Here is a 20,227-nt window from a genome sequence, read left to right on the forward strand (position 1 = left end):
TCGAGGATCCAGTTCTGTCCACAAGTTTGGGAAGTTCTCATCAACAATTTGTTTGAATATATTCTCTGTTCCCTTCTCTCTTTCTTCTCCTTCTGGTATGCCCATTATTCTTATATTGCTCTTTCTGATGGAGTCAGAAAGTTCTTGTAGAGTTCTTTCATTTCTTTTAAGTCTCAAGTCTCTTTCTTCTTCCATCTGTGTAATTTCCAGGTTTCTATCTTCGATGTAACTGATTCTTTGCTCCATCTTGTCAACTCTACTACCTAAGCTGGTTATTTCATTCTTAATTTCTTCTATTGAGTTCTTAATCTCCAGAAATTCCATTTGGTTCTTTTTAAAATTTTCAATCTCTTTCGTAAAATGCTCATGTTGTTGTTTGATTGTGTTTCTGAGTTCATTAAATTGCCTTTCTGTGTTTTCTTGCATCTCGTTGAGTTTTTGCAGAACTGCAATCTTGAATTCTCTGTCATTTAAGTCACATATTTCCATATCTTTAAGTTCCTTTTCTGGAGACTTTTCACTTTCTTTCTGAGCTGTCTTGTTGCCTTGGTTATTCATGGCAATTACTGATTTATTATTTCTCTTCCTAGACATCTACAGGAGTGGCTTCTGCAACAGGTTGATAGGAAGAGGTTTTTCTTTTGTTTTCCAATACTTGTTGGTAGAATGTTTTATTTTCTCTCTGACTGCAGCCTTTTTTTTCCTCTCTCACACAGTAGTGCTATGTTTTCTCTGCACTATTCCAGTTTCTCACACAATGGGGGGATTCCCTGGGAAACACGCTTCTCCTCTGTTAACAGTTCGCCTGGGTCGTAGGGTGCCACGTCCCTGTGGGGATGCGGAGAGCTTTTGAAGTTACAAAGCTCTTTCTGCACCAGATTCAGAGCCTGTTTGTTTCAGCAGTTCTGTTTACTCCTGCAGGGATCCGCCCAGATAGGTGGGGCCAGCGGCGGGGTGAGTTGTGAGAGGTGGTCCAGAGCAATGGCGGCGACCACCACCACAGCCAGTCCTGCTTCCACAGCTCCCTCCCCTTTGCTGGAACTTGTTGGGCTGCTAATCTGTGTCTGCGGTCCACAGTTCTCAGAACAGCAAATATTCTGTTCTTTTGATCTGACACTGCTACTGTTCTGCTTTAAGCACCGGGCAGGTGGGGGTGGGGCGAGCTCTGGGAGGGTAGGGAGAGGGCAACTGGTCTCAGTGCCTAAGGCTTCCGTTCTCCGCTCGGCAGTGAGGGCTTAAACCACCGTTTTCAGCCTTCTTCCCTCAGTCTTTTCTCAGAGGTCTCTGCCATGAGCGTTGGGTTCAGCCGTGTCATATGCTGCCCCCTCAGCCCTGTGGGCCATAAACGGAGCCCTAGCAGTCCGAGTTCTTCCCTTTCCCGCAGCTGCGGTAGTTCCGGGATGCAGCGAGCTCGGAGCACTGAGCTAGGTCTGTGTCCTGCGCCCGCGCGGCTCCGTCTCCGCACTTGTCCCTTCCCTCCTCCCCCACTCACGCGATTCTCCCACCTTTAGGTGAATTCAGTAGTGGGCCTCTTCGTCTTGCCTGTCTGCTGTGCAGGGAGTCCTTTGTGGAGTTATTGTTGTTCGATTAGTTGTAAATTCCAGGGGAGCTTTACAGAGGCTCACCTCACGCCGCCATTTTGATGACGTCTCTGAAACTTCTTGTGTAACTTTTGACTCCCCCAAAATTAAACTATGGTTGACTGGAAGCCTTGCTGATAACATAAACAGCCAAATAACCACATTTTGTACGTTATGTGTATTATATACTGTATTCTTACAATAAAGTAAGCTAGAGAAAAGAAAATGTTATTAAGAAAATCATAAGGAAGAGAAAATACTTTTGAAAAAATTTGCATATAAGTAGACCCATCTACTTCAAATTCATGTTGTGCAATGATCAACTGTAGTTCCTTTTTTTGTTTCAAAAACCTCAGGTCACATCTTGTCAAATCCCTCCTACCCCCAGGAAATCCAACCATATTTCTATTCATAGTGGAAATCCATCCATATTTCTATTCTTGTTTCTCTCCTGCCTGAACAACAGCAAGGATTTTTTTAAATTGCCAATTTGGCATGCAAATAAGTGATCTCAGATTTTTTGCAATTCTTTTGTTATAAGTTATAAGTGAGGATAAACATTCTTTTAATATGTTTACTGGCCTATGGTCTCTCTTTTGTGAACTGATGGTTTATATTCCTGGGACTTGAACTTATTCACCTCTGGTTATCCTGCCACAGAGAGGAACTGAAGAGTGCTTGAATAAATGAATTCCCCACCTCAGTCCCACACACTTAGAACAACCTTATCCTCTGAGTGCAGGATAATATTTTAATAATGCAAATTCCTATGTTGCAACAATACATACTTTCTGAATGCTTCCTGAGGTCATCATGGTGAAAATGAAAAAGTATTCAGAACTAGAAAACCTGAAGATGAGTTGTAATGAGCAAAGGAAAGTAATTGTATTTCTCCCAGCCTCGGTTTTTCCATCTGTAAAATGGAGATAATGGTGGAATCTTTCACTCAGCGTTGCTGTGAAGAATAAATAAGATAGTGGTTAACCAGCACAAAAATATAATGCATCTAGCATGGTGCATACCATACAGTAAGTCCTCAAAAAAATCTTAGATTCTACAGTGATTATTCCTTCCTTATATGGATGGGCTATAAGGATTAAGAGAAAGTAAAGGTTTCTCTAGAGTGCGAGCAATCAGGAAAGGTTTCCTAAAGGAAGTACAATTTGAGCTGGACCATAAAGGGTGGGGACACTTCTGGAGTGGTGGATGGAAAAAGGGAGATATTCTGGGCATGGAAACATGGTTAGAACAAGGTGTGGAGTCAGAAGTTGTTTTAATAAATGCTGCTATTCTTCAGCCCACAGTGTGTGCCAAGAGCACAGCAGGTAATCCACATAAGGTAGTATTTTTTTTCATTATTATTTCCACTTTTACAAATGGGGAAGTAGAAACTCCGAGAGGTTATATGATTTCCCCAAAGCCACACAATTGGTCATTGTTGCTGGGATTTGGATTCAAACCCCAGCAAGCCATCTCTAGCAGCCATGGAGGTGCTTCTGGGTCTCTGGCTTCAAGGGAGAAGCTGCCGTGAGGCTGTGAAAGTGCAGGAGTCTCCAGCCTCAGTGCGGCACCTTCAGGCTCCACCTCCACTTCTGGGTCCAGGCCATGTATTTCCAGGGCAACCCCCAGCCGGGGACTGAATGGGAGGGGAGAGGCGAGAGCCTGGCTATTTCTGCCTAACACGGGACTCCTCTGAGGGGCAATCTCTGCTCCAGATGTCCCTGTGGAGTTGGCGGAGACTCTGTCACGTGTACATGTTGGTCTGAGACTCTCCTGCCCACTCCTGCTCCCTCCAGGTTTTATCTTTCCCAGTAAACCTCTCCCACTCCCAACTCCCTCTGTGTCGGCTTCTGGAGGACTCACAGACACACCATCCTGTTCCATCCTACCTCCAAGCCTAGTACAGATGGCAGGGCCCTGAGAAGACTTGTCTACTTGGTGCAGACGCTCAATGGGACAATGTTGGGGGGCGAGGGGTGAACTATAAAGGGTCTTGACGGATCATAATAACTAACACTGAACACTAACCATGTGCCAGGCATGACTTTAAATGCTTCCTTTTCTTTTTTTTTTTCACTTTTTTTTTTATTGAGGAAGGGGAACAGGACTTTATTGGGGAACAGTGTGTACTTCCAGGACTTTTTTCCAAGTCAAGTTGTCATCCTTTCAATCTTAATTGTGGAGGGTGCTGTTCAGCTTCAAGTTGTTGTCCCTTCAGTCCTAGTTGTGGAGGGCGCAGCTCAGCTCCAGGTCCTGTTTCTAGTTGCAGGGGGCGCAGCCCACCATCCCTTGCGGGAGTTGATGGCAACCTTGTGGTTGAGAGGACGCGCTCCAACCAACTGAGCCATCCGGAAGCCCAGCGGCAGCTCAGCTCAAGGTGTCATGTTCAATCTTAGTTGCAGGGGGCGCTGCCCACCATCCCTTGTGGGAGTCGAGTAACTGAACTGGCAACCTTGTGGTTGAGAGCCCTTTGGCCCATGTGGGAATCGAACTGGCAGCCTTCGGACTTAGGAGCATGGAGATCTAACTGCCTGAGCCACCGGGCCGGCCTTAAATGCTTCCTTTTTACTTATCATTTCAATTATTCCTCACAAGAACTCTGAGAGGGAAGAACTATTACTATCTTTATTTTACAAACTAGGAAACCAGGCCCAGATGGGCTTTAATAACCTGATTATTTAGGTAAATGCCTGTTACGTGGCAGCTCAAGGATCCTAACCCAGGCACCTTCGTTCTTAGCTGCATCTCTACACTGGATGCTGGAAAGCAATCTGGGCAGGGGAATGACGAGGGGGCTTGTATACAGAAGGTCCTTTGAGGGCCCTGCCATCTCTGTCCTGCTTAGCCAGTCTGTTTAGTGCTACTATCTGTCGTGCAGCCCTCAGCCAGGTCATAGTGTCCAGGAAGGGGAAAGAGGAAGGAGAATTATCTCAAGAGGACAGCACAGCGAAGCCGCTGACAGCAGTGTCACACAGAGGTCAGGAGGCCATGCCATGCCCAACATTCAGCCGCCTCAGCTCCACCACAGCGGGCTCCCTGGCAATTGAGGAGCTCTCATGTTAATTTTACCCAGTTCCTCTTCAACCCCAAATCAGCCGCTGATCAGCCGCAGAACTAGTGTACCCACAATCTGCGGCCACATGCTATGGCCCCTGTGGGTCTGACAGGGCAGCTTCCTCAGCTTAGCTCGGCCTGAGAGCTTATCAGAGGAACTGCCTCACAGAGGTACAGGCGGCAGCGACTCTTCCTTTCTTAATCCTACTGGTGTCAGACAGACCTGGGTTCGAATCCCCCTCTGTCTCTTATTAGCTGTGTGTCCTCGGTCAGGTTAACCTTGTCATGTGTTTATTGCTCTATGACAAATGACCCCAAAGACTAGTGGCTCTACGCCACAACCATGTGTGATTGCTCATGAATTTATGGGTGGGTTGGGGGGTTCATTCTTCTGATGTGGGCCCGGCTTGACCAGTCTCAGCTGGGCTCGCTAATGTGACTGTGGCCAGCTGTAGGCCAGCCGACAGAGCATGCCTTCAGGGGGCATATCCTTCAGTGGGCTGGCTTGGGCTTGTTTCCATAATGTGGCAGGAATTCCAAGGGAGAGAGTGAAAGAGCAACAGACCTGGCTTCTAGTAAGAAGAGCTGCAAAGTCAAATTGCAGAGGCCATGGAAGAAGGGTGTGAACTGAAGCCAACGTTCCACATTACTGAACCTCTCTGTGACTCAGTTTCCTTACTTCTAAGATGGGAATAATCTCACTGGTATCATGTGATGCTCTAGGATTCTGTGTTCTTTCAGGGGATGGTCAGTCAGGTGCGAACCCAAGAGGGGACATAGGAGAGCCGTGGGGAAACAAAGTTGGTTACACTCACACGTCCTAGAGAGTCAGGGTCATCACAGGCCCAGAGGGGGCCATACAGAGAAAGTGCCAGGGGAGTATGCTCCACCACACAGTTATGGAGCTGAGAGAGCGAGGATTTGTGGGCAAGGGCCGTTATTGGGAGTCATGGTAGGGCACACAAGCAAAGGGCACAAGGGGATTTCACTGGCACCTTTAAATGTCACTAGGTCACAGTCGTGGGGGGGTGGGGTGGGCAGTTAGAAAGAGAACGTGTGGCAGGGGCCCGTCTTCTCACCCTGGTGCCCCTGGTCACCTGGGCGGGTGCTCATAGCGTGTTCATAGGGATTTTGAGGCAGCAGGAAGCTTAAGAAAATATCTAGAACAACCACGTGTGATTGTGGTTTCACACCAAGTGAAACATGGGCCCCAAGATTTCGTTTTGAAAGCTGACCTTATAAAATGCAAAAAGTCCAGGATTTGATTTGCATTTGGAGAAAGCCATTCCTTCGTATCTGGGAAACTGTTTGGGGTCTTAAGTTACAATAATCAGAGTACAGTGTACGATGAGGAGGCACCCATCGTCTGAGGAAGGACTATGACACAACTCCAGTACAGAGAAGCTAAGTGCTCTGCTTAGCATTCTTTCATTTGTTCTTTTACTCAGGAAGTCTATCCGAAAACATTTATCAAGAGCCTATTATATAAGAGACATTGCATAAGAGAAACTGCATGAAACACAGAACTAGAAGCAATTGAGAGGAATTGAAACATCAAGGTTGCTAGAGTATGGTGTGAGATCAATCGTCATGGTCACTTTCTTGTAAGCCACAGTGATGAATCTGGACCACTTCCTAAGGGACCAGGGAGCTGCTGTAGGCTTTAGGCAGAGAGTGGCATGGTTAGCGTTGTCATTTCTAAAGGTCTCTCAGGCTGCTGTGTGGCGAACAAATGGGTGGTGGTGGAGCGTGGTGGAGGGAAGAGACCAACCGTGTTTCCCTGAAAGTAAGTCCTAGTCAGACCATCAGCTCTAATGCTTCTTTTGGAGCAAACATTAATATAAGACCCAATATTATATTATATTATATTATATTATATTATATTATATTATATTATATTATATTATATTATTTACATTACACTACATTATATTACATTACATGACATTACATTACATTATAAGACCGGGTCTTATATTAATTTTTGCTCCAAAAGACGCATTAGAGCTGATGGTCTCGCTAGGTCTTATTTTCGGGGAAACATGGAATTAGGAGATGTTCCAAGGTGCTGTGGCCTGGACCAGTGTGGTGGCAAAGATGGGGACAACAGATGGATTGGAAAGTTATTTGGGAGGTAGAATTACCGGGACTTGGTGCCTGGTGGCTGAGGGGTAAGGGAGGGGAAGCACGGCGTTTGCCACTCAGTGTTTGTCTGGGGCACTGGATGGAGGGAGCCACTGGCTGACACGAGGAGCGCAAAAGGGTCAGATGAAGAGTCAGGCTTTAGCTGCCTGACATTTGAGGTACCCATGTGGAGCTAGTAGGTAGAGATAGGTGAGTGGCGCTCAGGAGACAGGTCGGCACCTCATCAATAGGTCAGAGATGAAAACCACAGCCATGGAAGTGGTTTTGTTGGGTGTGGCTAAGTCACAGCGGCGTCTTCATTGTTTTGGTGGCACAGATGGTCCATTCTCTGCAAGGATTTGGGCTCGTCTGTGCCTATAAACTTGTTTTTTCCTGTGGAAAGGTGTGTGTGTGTGTGTGTGTGTGTGTGTGTGTGTGTGTGTGTGTGTGAGAGAGAGAGAGAGAGAGAGACAGAGAGAGAGACAGAGAGAGAGACAGAGAGACAGAGAGACAGAGAGACAGAGAGACAGAGACAGAGAGACAGAGAGAGAGAGAGAGAGAGAGAGAGAGAGAGAGAGAGAGAGAGAGAGAGAGAATGCACGAGTGCCGACAGAGCCCTAACGATGGCAGAAGGGGTCCCACAGTCCATCATTCTTGGAGGAGGCAGATCCTGGGATAGAAAAGGATGGGGGAGCTGGGCCTGAGACTACCTGGATGACCCTTTCCTCTATTTCTGTCTCCTTATTTCCTTTTCCCACTATCGATGGGGCAAAGGGTTAGGGGGGCTTTCACCTCATGCCCTTCCTGTTTGCTCAGGTCAGAACTCCTTTACTTAAAATGCTATGATCGAGTCAGTCAGGCTTGGCTTTTGATAAGATAAATGGAAAAAATTAGAAAGTTGTTTCTGCTTTCAAATCTATTTTCATGGTGCTCATGTTTCTAAAGAGGTTCAGGAAGTCAGGATGGAGATTCAGATGGGAGAGATGACATCTTTATTTCAGGCAGTACCTGCCCTTTCCTTCCTTTGGGGGAAAAAAAAGTTTCTAGGGAGATAAGGAACAGGCAACAAGATTTGAGAGATAAGAGGCACTGGTAAGACACTTTAGTTACACGTTTGTAAAACACTATATCCCAGAACCTGTGATATGTGTTAAAATGTCTTCTTTCCTCCCTGACCTACCACTCCCGCATCTCAACATGACAGAAAAAGGTGCATCATTAAAGAGGTTTCTGCCAAATTAAAACAACCAGCTTTCAAGCTCTCCTCCGTGCCAAGGCTCCCCCGTCTGTCCCCTGCAGCTCTGACACCAGCTCTAGAATTGTGCTGCAGTGGCCTCTGAAAGTATGGTGGACTCTGCGTGGCTGGTTGAGCTCCCAGGGAAGCCCCGAGGTGTCCCAGTGGGGGCTGCTCTCTCAGGCTGTGCCCACACTCAGCAGCAGAGCTCTGGCCACTCCATCTCCCAGTCTTCCCGCAGGTTCTCAGACTGGCTTTACCACTTACTAGGGACCCTCAGCTGTTTTCCTAATGCCTTGACCAAGCTCCATATGGGTCAAGGGTGAGTGATGATTGTCAGTCATACCACACACACACGTCACTCTCCCAATTCAACATTTACCTGAACCATTTAAAACACTGAGAGAGAGAGAGAGAGAATGTGATTGCACTCGGACAGAGTATATATCCCTGAGGAAGAACGTAAAGAGAGTGAAAAGCCAAATTCCTCAGACAGGATGAACTGCTCTCCTTTCTTGGTTTATTTGTTCATTCAGTAAATATTTACTGTGCCATGACAGGGATGGATAAAACAGACAAAAGTCCCTGCATTTATGGATCTCACATCTTAATGAAAACTAATTTTGATGCTGAAAGGTACAATATTTATTTATCATACAACATGGTGCCAAAGACATGCCAACCAACCTCTTCATTTGCTGGCCAGCAGCTCCAGTGCTGGAGGGAGAGCTCGCTGTGAGAGACGCTACATCTCGATGCTTGAAGGGATGGTCACGGCTGATTTTGACTCCAGGTCACCTGCACTTTCCGCATCGCAGGTAGATCCCCCTGTACCTGCCCCCTCCTCCTGGCTATAAGTGGAGACCCCACTGTCCCTGTGTACAGGGGCATGTAGAACTCAATGAAACGCTGTGTGGGGGGTACGGCAGGTATGAGCTAGTGATCTCAGCCACAGCCAATGATGTTGCCAGGTAGCACTTTAAGCTTTATTAATGACCCCACCCCAGAAGCTGCTCGACCACTCCCAGAAAACCCCTCAGAGAGCACTGGCCTACCCCCAGGTGGGATGAGTGCCTATGACTGCAGACCCCTTGGGAGCAGAGCCCTGAGAAGCCTAGGGAGGGTCATCTGCATTCCACACCAGCGTCCTCATTGTGGTTGCAATTGTGGGAGCCCCAGTTGCTCTTGTTGCAGTTCCATAGGTTCATCTCTGTCCCTTGACAGGCAACATTATCTAGCCAGATGTTCCCGGTGCCTAGATTTAGAGAAACAAGGAGGAAGCGGGGAGTGAAATTAGGGTCAAAGCACAGTGACCCCTTTGTGCTTGGGAGTTCCCAAGTGGGTAGACTGCCAGTTTCTCTCACATCCACTCAAGTCCAAGGTGCTTCATTCTGCTTTCATTCCTTTTTGTCTGCTTTCTATCCTTTGACAAAAGTCTCATCCAAGTGTTTAATTCTTAATCCATGCAGGCTTTGAATGGGGTCTCGCAGGGGATCGCCTCCCGGCTAATTCACTACAGCTGTACTCATCTCCTCAAATGCCCTTTTAACCAGGTCATTCTCCGGCTCTAAAGCATTCACACATTCCTCAACCCCACTTTTTTCTGATACAATTGATTTCAGATCAAGAACTCAGAGGAAAATAGTTGGATTATTTGATTACAATAATTTATACTATAGTGTGACAATCTACATAGGCTTAATCTATAGAGGAATATGCGCATTTTGAAAGAGTTTTACAATCCTGGACTCAGATTAAAAACTAGGTGTGCACTTTGGGCTGGAGAAAGGGCAGAGAACATTTAGGGGCGAAGCAGGAGAAAGGGGCTAGAGTCCATGCCAGGTCAGCTCTTATGGCCAAAGGAATGGTCTCAGCCTTGGGACTTAACTCCTTTGCTGGAAGATTGAACCTTTTGCTGAAAGACACAGGTTGAGTCTCCAGCACCCCAGGACATCATTCCCAAACTGATTTTAGGAAGTCCCTGCCATGATTGCTTTCTTTTCCCTTCGCACCTTCTTCTTAAAGATGATCACAGCATGGCGTCCAGTTTCCAAATAGCTGGAATGCACACCGGTGTTTGCCTAACCTATGTCTTTTGTCCGTTCTTCCAGCACCAGCACCTCAGGTGTCATCAGAGAGCCATGCCTCCCAAATACCCTGGGCCAGGAGGCATTTTGGCTCCAGGGATCGCCAGACATTAACCCAAGCCAGGCCAGCCAAAGCCTCAACCAAGCCTTTGCTGTCACTTGTGGGGAAGAAAGGTCGTCTTTCTCCTGGGGCTGCCAAGCTGGAAGGATGTAAGCCTGGGGCCCTGAGCTGCAGAACTTTTCACTTGCTTGAGCCAATCTTTTTCTTTAAACTCAAACCACACTGAGTCAACACTCCCCCAGGGAGAGAAAGCCTACATCAGCCCCTCAAGGAAAGAGGCTGCTGGTCGAGGACTCACTTACCAGCCCCCACATTGAAAAGGGCCTTTCCCACGGAGAAGCCCATCATGCGGCAGAAGACAGTGGCATCTGAATTGTCCCAATCATCATCGCAAATTGTTCCCCAGTTACCGTTATAGTAAATTTCAGCCCTGCCTCGATTCAGAGAGCCAACAATCCTGACAGGTGTTTGGGATTCGCCTGGGTGAAAAAACACAAGTGGGAGAGGTGAGGAAGGCAGCCTAGGGCTTTGTGTGAATGCAGGCTGTCCCTTTTCATTTTTGGAAGATCTATGGTTACGGGAAAAAAAAACCCTCTGCTTGGCTGTCACTAGAGCCAGAAAGATCCCACATTATGGCATCAACACGACCTGGAAAGCAGCCTCTGTTTACCTGGACTTGCAGGCATGATATCGTACCTTGTTTCCCCAAAGATAAGACCTTGCCGGACGATCAGCTCTAATGCGTCTTTTGGAGCAAAAATTAATATAAGACCCGATCTTATTTTACTAAAATATAAGACTGGGTAATATAATATAATATAATATAATATAATATAATATAATATAATATAATATAATATAATAAGACCGGGTCTTATATTAATTTTTGCTCCAAAATACACATTAGAGCTGATTGTCTGGCTAGGTCTTATTTTCGGGGAAACAGGGGAGCAGGTGCCTCTATGGATAGTTTTGGAAATCCAGATGACCACATCTTGTCTTGTGTTATGGAGAGAAAAAAAAAAGAAAAGTTGAGGAATAAAAGAAGAAAGAAAAGAAGAAAGGGAGAGAAGGAAGGAAGAAGAGGAGAAGCAAAGGGAGAGAGAGAATAAAGGAAGAAGGGAGGGAGGGAAGAAGACAGGAAGAGAAGAAAGGATGAAGGGAGAGAGGGAGGAAAATTGTGCCACTCTATGCTATGAGCAGGCTTGTTCAAAGAGAGAACCCATTAACTTTTCCTAAAAATGAGGGATTTCTCTGAGAAGCGAGGCCTCTCCCCTTACCATACATACAATTTTCAAGAATGGAATTGATTCTAAAGCACAAATTAAAGAGAACAGGAGCGTCAATTACCTTTTTGACCTTTTTCTCCCTTTATTCCTTGCGACCCAGCAGATCCTGTTATGAAGAGGAAAACCACATGATTTGAAGGAAACCAAGCCAGGACCCCCTCAAGCTCCTTTGCCAGCGTCGGGGAGAAAGGCGGAGGCATGGGGAGCAGGGCAGTTTCTCTGCCCAGCTTTGCCCGTGCCCTAGCATTATGGATGGGCACCATCAGGTAAGCATGAATAAACGGCCTGAGCCACAGCAGGGTGGATTTAAACTAGATTAGTGAGGGACGTTGAATGGGTAAGCGACGTGGAGTGGGAAGGATCGCTTTTGTGAAAAGATCCAATCAGCCATGGAAACTGTCCAGGGTGGCCAGGGGCATGGCTGGCACATGTTGGAGCACATGTTCACACGTCTGCCTCTCTGAATGTCCAGCTGGGCCTTATTCACTTCTGTAGGCTCAGTGCCAAGACCAATCCCAGCTCAGAACTTATCCACTGAACCAACAGACCTTGACCCCTCTTGTTCTGAAAACTCCCAAATGCCTTACAACAGGGCCTCTCCTTCAAACCCACAAAGGAGAAACAGAGACCTTACCTTTCTCTCCTGGGTTTCCCTTTTGGCCACCTAGTCCAGGTGTACCCTTGGGGCCTGCCGGACCTGGGCTTCCCCTATCTCCCTTCATGCCTGCAAGGCCTGGAGAAGAGAGAAACCACTTTGTCAGATGCTCTGCTCTGCTTTTCAAGGATAACCAAGGGCCTGGGTGTTTAATGAATGAGTTGTCCTTAACTAGCAGGTGTTACCCGTGGATGGCTTCTTTGAATGTTACTGATGTCTTTGGTCCAACTGGGGGGAGGGTGCTGCTCTGATCTCCCAACTCCCATGTAAATGCTGGTTGAGAACATACAGGTGAAAATTGTTGAGAGGATTCCAAGAGTTGTTGGTTCTCATCCGACTATATAATTGTGCAGAAGTTCTAGCCATTGTGGGAGAATTTGCTAGAATGTTTCTAGGCCTCAATTTCTCCTTCAGTAGGTTAAAATAGGAATAGAATAAGTAGTTCATGAGGAAGAAAGACTGCTCAAGCAATTTGTCTAAGAAGGGTTGTTTTAGCACTCCTTAGCGTCGGTCTATTGAGAAGACTAGAAATGCTGTGTGGAAAGTGCCAAACTCAGTAACCAACTACAAGCAAGGACCTAGTGAACCAGGATGCTGACAGTATCTAGTGAGAAGAACGAGGAGGAGGGAAGGGGCTTGAGGCAACAAAGGGGAGATGGAGCGAGACCAGAGCAGATATGGGAAAGCAGACCTTGCAACCAACCTGGGATTGGAGGGGGCGGCTGTACAGCTCCATGGTGGCTGCACAGCCTGAAAACACCACCTGACCACCCTGACATTTTCTACCTTTCTACCACCATCAGCCCCTGCCCCTCTCCTTATACCCCGCAGATCAGTGAGTTCCTGTCATTCCCAGGTTTTCCAGGGGAAGAATCAGAGGTTTGATTGACAGAGTCTTGGAGTCTTAGCCTCAAATGGTCTTGATCCCGGGCCACTTTGGGGGAAGGTCACAGCAGTGTATTCAAAGTCAACAAGACCCGCCCTCTGAGCATGAGCCTTTGCAGTCATCATTTTGGGGAATTAAAATGAAGCCAGCCCTTTACCTGGAAATCCTGATTCTCCTTTTGTTCCTTTCTGTCCTTGAAGTCCTAAGATCAAAATACAAAAAAAGAGGAGAAGATAATAAAACTTGGATATTAGACACTTTTAATCTTAGACAACCTCTACCTTTTGTCTGATTAATGCAGATGGAAAGATACATTGGTTCTTCACGATTGTTTAAAGCCTTTTCAGCACAGCATAAAAGGAGACAGATGGTCGATAAATGGTGACCCGTGTATTGGAATGAAATCGAAATATGGCAGATGAAAGTCTGAGTTAGACAGACCCCAGACTTACTGGCTGGTCTTCCTTGCCAATGATAGCTTGGTTTGGTGTCTAAATCCAATTCCATTCCTTCCTGTTACATGTTATTAGAAAACAATTGAGAGATATCTGAAAATAAAATTATCTTTATTTCCAAAAGACTATGGAGGAGTCTCAGTGGCTCCCAGAAGCTTTGGAAGCCCTCACCCATAGTAGATGTTCAATATCTTTGTTGATTTATTTCATTGTGACCCCTAGATTCATGTGGTTAAAGATTCATGTGGCTAAAGGGTCTCACATCCAGAAAATGGAAAAATAATCACTGCAATTATTGGTGGATACTATTTGTAGTTCTAATGTGAAAGATCCTTCCTTCTTTCCTTCTTTCTTTCCTTCCTTTCTTCCTTCCTTTCTTCCTTCCTTCCTTCCTTCCTTCCTTCCTTCCTTCCTTCCTTCCTTCCTTCCACCCATTCATCCTTTCATTCACTAACTTCCATGGAAGGTCTACTGTTTCCAGCAGCAGGCTGGGTCACTGTGGGATAATAATTTATTGGTTTAGCAATGTCATGGTCTCTCAATTTTAAGTGCCAAAATTGATTCCAATTCAAAGAAACGGGACGCTCCAATACACAGACTTGGGGAAACAAAAGCTCATTATTAATGTGAAGTAATGTAAATTCCTATGACTGTAACAATAGAAATGTAGACACCCATTTATGAGGGACTGTGGACATCACCATACCTTTGACTGGTGTCCATCCCCTCCATGGTGCAGGTCCAGCCTTAACCAAAGGCCCACCCCTTTGATGCTCACCAGAAACCAGTTACCCTCATTGCCAATTGCCTGGGGAAAGCTCCTGCCTGAGGAAGTTCCTGTCTCCCAGTTCCTGACTTTCCTCAGCACCTACTGTGTGCTGGTCAATGGAGGACAGGTGATAGGCCTGGCAAGTCGCTTCAGGACACCGTCTTGGAATAATGAGCCAGGGAAGTCCTGGTTCCTGCAAGCCTTTCAGACATCTTGCTGAGGCCGGGTATTGTGGTAGGGTCAGAGGGCCAAGGAGCTGCGAGCTGCTACGACACACCTTGGCACCAAGGGAAGCAGGAAGCACTGGAAGGATCTGAGAGGGCAACTGCTTTAGCCCCTCATTTTAGGGATGGGGACAGGACTAAGGCTCAGAGAGCTACTTCTAGGAGCTGGAGGTGCCTTAGAGGCCAAACCATGGCAAGCAGGCCCCAGCTCACCAGGCCACTTATTTGTGCTCTGGTCCCTCTGTCTAGAATGCCTCACCATTTTGGTCCCTTGGAGAATTCCAATCAAGACTGTAAAACCTGCTAGGATGTCAGATGTCATCTTAGATGTACTGTGAAGCCTTCTCTGGCCTTGCCCATGGATAGCACACTTCCTCCCAAGACAGCAAAGTGGCCAGAGTCAGACACCCTGGGTTTGTGTCCACCTTTGTGACCTTGAGCAAGATGTCCCCATTCCTGAGCCTCCCTTTCCTCCTCTGAGTCTCCTGGTGGCCCCAGGAGACAGCTGTGAGAGTTGAATGAAGTCGTTCCTCTGTGTCAGTTGCTGAGCCTCATATCTGGCAAGCGCTCAATAAGTGGTGCCCTGTGGAGCCTGTTTGCATGCGTCTGTCTCCCCTCCAGGTGGGGAGCACCTCACACATGGGGGCTGAAACCTTCTTACGAACTCCAGACTTTCTGCCCAGCAAGTTTCCCTGACTGTTTGCTATTGGCTGGAGGTCACCCAGCAGAGGTAGCAGCTGTTTTCTCTCTGCTTACCTGCGTCTGAATTGCATGTGTCCCCACTAGGGACACTAAGTCACATTAAGGCTAAGTCACATTCAGACACACGTCTTTGGTTGTTAGAAAAACGGTCCATATCTAGACTCTTGGCTCTCTCTGTCTGCATCCTAGAGGGTACATATTTGCAGAAATCGCTACCTTAAGAGCCTGCCCCTAGAAGCAAAGTACAAAGACCCCAGGCACCATGACCTCCCTTTATTGTCCCCTTCATCTCCCAAAGAAGTACCCCTCTCCAGCTGTCTCCAAAGCACTGAACAACAAACACCCTGGACAGACAGGAACCATATGGAAAACCCTATTTCACTAGGTTCATGGTCTCTGCAGCCTGACCCTTCCCAATTCATTTCTCACACCCTCCCTCCCAACCCCTCACTTCCTGGGGGCTTAGTGGCTGCTACTGCCTGCACCCTGCCAGGGGTTTTATCGACACTGCTCCTTCCATCTCTCAGCTGCCTTGCTAGGCAGGGCCATTTCCCTTTTTACAGAGGAGGAAGACCACACTGAGACTTGTGAGGGGATTTATCCAAAGTCACACAGGCAGTGGTGAAGCTGGAGTTAGAACCCATGTTTGGCCTCCCACTGGTCCCTGTAGCTGCCAGCTCACTGCTTGCTTCCTGGAGTTTCACTGTGGATGTCCACCTGGTTCCAAAGACACTCCCAGCCAGCCTTGGGCCATTGCTTTTTCCTAAACAAGTACTCAAACTGGAGTTTGCCTCAGAATCACCTGCACAGAGTTTGTTATAAAACAACATGCTAGGCTCCACCCAGATTAGCAGATTCAGTGGATCTGGGATGGGGACCTGAGACTAGTTCTAACAAGTTTCCACGTGACGCTGGTGCTCCTGGCCCAGGGACCACATTTCGTATAGCACCGCCTCAAACACATCTCATTCAACCTTCAGGGACCAGCTCACAGCCGGCCTTCCTGTCTCGGAGGAACTCTCAGTCCCTCCCATGCCCAAGTGCTCCCAGAACCTTCTGGCCCTTGATGAAATGTCCTCTGATATGTGTATGATGGATAGCGGTTTTGTCTTCAAAACTCCTCTCTTCGCGCAGAGGAAATTGGAATTGAGTTTTGTGTGATTTCTCTCCAAATCTCACTGGACTCTAGAGGGTGTTTTCCTGAATGGCCGTGCACTGATTATTCAAGGACTGCTAATTACACTACAGACCTAGGCAGTATTGTGATTGGATCAGGGAGAGAGAGAATGGCTGAAACATACAATCTAGATACGCATATTGTAAAACTACACTAGAAAGCGAACGAATGTGGGGTTTTCCTCTTAATCACAAACACACTGGGCTTCCCTGGGTATCACAAACTTACCCAGCTAAGAGACCCAGAATATTTATTTGCGAAGTGTTTATTTAGAGAAGTTATTTCTTTAAAAAAAAAAAAAAAGTTTAGTCAGAAAGCACACGCTCTCCTATTGTTTCATGTTCAGCTGGTGTTCTGACTAAAATCTTAGAATGTTCCTGCTCCAAGGGAAAATTGCCTGTTTCAGACACAGAGTGCTACCAAGTTGTCAGGGACCCAGATTTATTCTAGACTACTCCTCTCACCCCACAGAGGAGGAAACTGAGGTCCACAGAGGTCAAATACCAACCCACTGTCACCTAGCTAGTCAGTGGTAAGTCCATGTTGAGGCACAGGTCTCGTGACTGAATTAATATAGAAATTTCCAGTATATTAGGAAACTTCCTTAAACACCATCCTGATGGTACAGGCTAAGTGCTTCCTGACAAATTTAGGATTAATTTAATAACTAACAAAGTGAGCTGTGTGGCGAGAAGTAAGAGGGTGGGTGGGGGGCCCAAAATTGAGACGTATGTAGACTTCTGCAGATATCTCTAACAGACTTAGAGGAAAACAAGGAAAAGCTTTATAAGTGACAATTTCATAACATGATTTGGTAGAATTTAATAAGTTCTTGGACTAACTCAGTACTTAGATGTGGGGAATGGAATTAACTGAGAAATTAAATTCACTGCATAAGGCTTAATTGCTGGTATGGATTATTCTTTGTTGTTTATCTTTAAAGGAAAATGTTATAAAATACAGGTGAGAAAATAGATTTGTAGTTATTTGCACTTTGACTTTGCCTCAAGAGATAAATAAAAGGACATAGAAAACTCAGATTTTAGATGTCAGGCTGTTAAAATACGGAATTTCTGATCAGATTGGTGTTTTGGAGCATAAACATTTTGGCTGCTTCTAACATTTCATGAGGTAGAAATAGTAGAAAAAGAAATGCCATAATTACAAGGTGAAGTGAGCCCTTCCTCATTTCCAAACAAACTTTACTTTTCAAAATAGCTAAGGAATTTAAAGCTAAAATTAGTTTCATTTTTAATTGTTTTGCAAAAAACATTTTTTTCTTTGCAAAACCAACTGATATGAGACTACTTCTCACAGCCCACAGAGGAGGAAAGCAAGGCCCGGAGTGGTTGTGCATTGACCCATGTAGCACTAAGGTCCTGGGAGTAAAGTCCCACGCACAGTGTCTGGCTGGAGGGATTGTTAATAACAAACAGAACTCTTTGTTTTCATAATTAATGTACAATAATGAGATCTCTCTGCCACCCAGGTCAAGCCAAGGCACTGGCATTTCTCTAGTTTCATTCAATGTGTCTAGATAGTCTCTTGAAAGATTAATGATTTTATTTACAAAATGGGAAATATATCAATTTGAAAAACTGGCTTGATACTATCAAAACTGGACAAATACCATAGGACCTCTAGTTTGGGGAATACCAGGGTCCTGACATTGAAAAATCTGCATTATCTCCCATGATGCAATCTGGCAGCCACTCACTACTGACCCTTCCTTCTCCCACTTCAGAGATGTAACCTCTCCCAAAGTTTATTAACCGATGGCTTCAGGATGATTTATAGACCTGACTACGATGAGCCAGATTATGGTTCTATGGGAAATCCCTTCTGAGAGGTCAATGTGGACCATCAGCTACTTGATCAAGACAAGCATTTGGGTTTGTGTAGGGAATCCATGAAAATAAGTTGTAATTATCACATGACCCAAACTGAAAATGTGATTCCCCATGTTTACTTGGGCAGCAGTAACTAAGGAATTGCCCTTAGAATTTGCCTGGTTGGTATTTACCACTTGGCCTGATTGATGGAGATCCCCATAAAGGTGCCCAACAAATAGACAAGGTCTCAATGATGGAGTGAAAATGAACCCCAGGCTGTATACTGAATGGGCGTGGGGTCTTGGGTAAATAAGGATGAGCCCTAACAGGGCCTGAGAGCCTCGTGCTTTCTTCTAAGAGTGGCAGAAGCTGCTGCAGCTTCTGTTCTGATCCTTCCTGGACAGGGATGGAGGGAAAGGTGGTGCTCATCGGAGTGCCCTGACGGCAGCAGGGAACTTTCAGGCTGCCTGGGGAGGAAGATGGCATGACAGAGTGTAATGTGTCAGGCCCAGGCTTTGGGTTGGCCAGGCCTGGATTCGAACTCTGGCTGCATCTCTTACTTTGAAATAGCACTAGCAAGAGTTAGTGCTTAGCCCATTGGGTTGTCATGAAGATGCTCGTTGTCAGGAACTGCACTTATTATACAAACACTCCCAGGATGCAGAGTTCAGGGCAAGATTGCCTCCTCTCAGATGGTGGGAGACACAGGCTGGAGCCTAGGGAGTGGGCACAGTGCCCCTTTGGGTATAATCATGTTTTACCCCAATATTCCTGCTTAGTCTAGCAATGGGAGCGGGTGGGTGGCGGGGTGGGAGGGAGACTCTCTGCTTATAACTGAAAGATGAAAGTCATCACCTCCATGAAACCAAGCAGAAAACGCAGGGACAAGATAGCCTCAGCCTCCAAAGTCAGATACCCTAAGATCTGGGACCAGGGAAGAGGGAGGTATAAGATCAGAACAGGCAGCTGACAAGTCAGGCCCACCTGACCACCACACCCAGATGGAATCTTTCTGGAAGGCGAAACCTTGCTGGTGGCCTTCAGGTGGCATGTATATGGCATCAGCTAGCAGAGCCCATGCCTACAGTGACACACAATCTGTGAAAAAGAAATTAGCTCCACGACTGGACAGATTGGAAAAACAGTGGGTGTAGGAGCTGCTTGCTCCATGGCTCCTGACAATCTTCAGGAAAACCCCAAAGGTCAAAGGCCCAGAGTCCGAAACTTGCCAGGAGGTGGCCCTACCCACACCTCTAAAAAGAGCTCCTGTCTCCCCCACATCCCAACCCTAGACACCAACCAGGTGACAGCAACACAAACCTACAGAGTGCTCCCTCACTCCTCCGTGACTTCACCAGCTGTTTCCTTTCTAGACTTTCCTTCCCCTCCTGCATGTGGCCAAGCTCCATTCATCCTCCAAGACTCAGCTGAAGCCCTGCACTGGTCTGCCTTTCACCACTCCCACCAGACCCAGGCCACTGCTAACTTGAAGCATTTAAGAGGATTAAATCACATTTGTTTAAGGAATCAATAAGTCGACCACTTGATCAATGAAAACTGACAGGGCCTGCCTCTGGTGTGGGTCCGTGACACGGCTCTGGGGTGAAAGCATCCAGGTTGGCTAACACCAGCATGACCTCTGCTCTGCTCACAAACATCCTAGGCAGATACACAGCCCTTTCTCACAGCCCTGCACTATCACAGCACCTCCTGGCCTGCACCTGGCTTTCTAAACGGCATGTGGCAGTTCTCCATGCAAATGCCACATCGAAGTGTGCCTGACAGTCTGGTAAGTCTGCCTGTTTCTCTCCTGCATCGACCTGATGTCCGAGGGCAGGCACCAGGTCTTATGAAACACAGTGGCCCAGACTTTCTAGAACATTGCAGGTGCCCAAACTTACACAGTGACCAGATAAAACTGGCATAGTGGTTTATAAAGTAGACCAAATTGGAATGACGGTTTATAACCTAGGCTGAGTTGGCACAATGGGTTAGCAACTAGTCTTTGCGGGTTCAGTGGCTGTGGGTCACTCCTCCCAGCCTGAGCACCCTGGGAGGATGTGCAAGAAAGGGTTTCTCAACACCCCTTTCTCGAACC

General features: G+C 46.6%; 1 protein-coding gene across 1 annotated transcript in view; it reads right to left on the bottom strand.

Annotated features, from left to right (window-relative positions):
- Positions 1 to 8,492: 8,492 nt before the first annotated feature.
- The window catches only part of MARCO (macrophage receptor with collagenous structure), a gene marked incomplete at its 5' end in the record, with an annotated part of 33,968 nt that continues 22,233 nt past the window's right edge, over positions 8,493 to 20,227 (bottom strand). The window contains 5 exons of the mRNA XM_081052226.1: positions 8,493 to 9,247; positions 10,443 to 10,619; positions 11,491 to 11,535; positions 12,064 to 12,162; positions 13,128 to 13,172. Of these exons, the coding sequence (XP_080908352.1) occupies positions 9,117 to 9,247; positions 10,443 to 10,619; positions 11,491 to 11,535; positions 12,064 to 12,162; positions 13,128 to 13,172 (497 nt within the window). The 3' untranslated portion in view covers positions 8,493 to 9,116. The remainder of the gene's footprint in view (positions 9,248 to 10,442; positions 10,620 to 11,490; positions 11,536 to 12,063; positions 12,163 to 13,127; positions 13,173 to 20,227) is intronic.

This window comes from Rhinolophus hipposideros (genome assembly GCF_964194185.1).
Source record: "Rhinolophus hipposideros genome assembly, chromosome: 6".
Lineage (NCBI taxonomy): Eukaryota > Metazoa > Chordata > Mammalia > Chiroptera > Rhinolophidae > Rhinolophus > Rhinolophus hipposideros.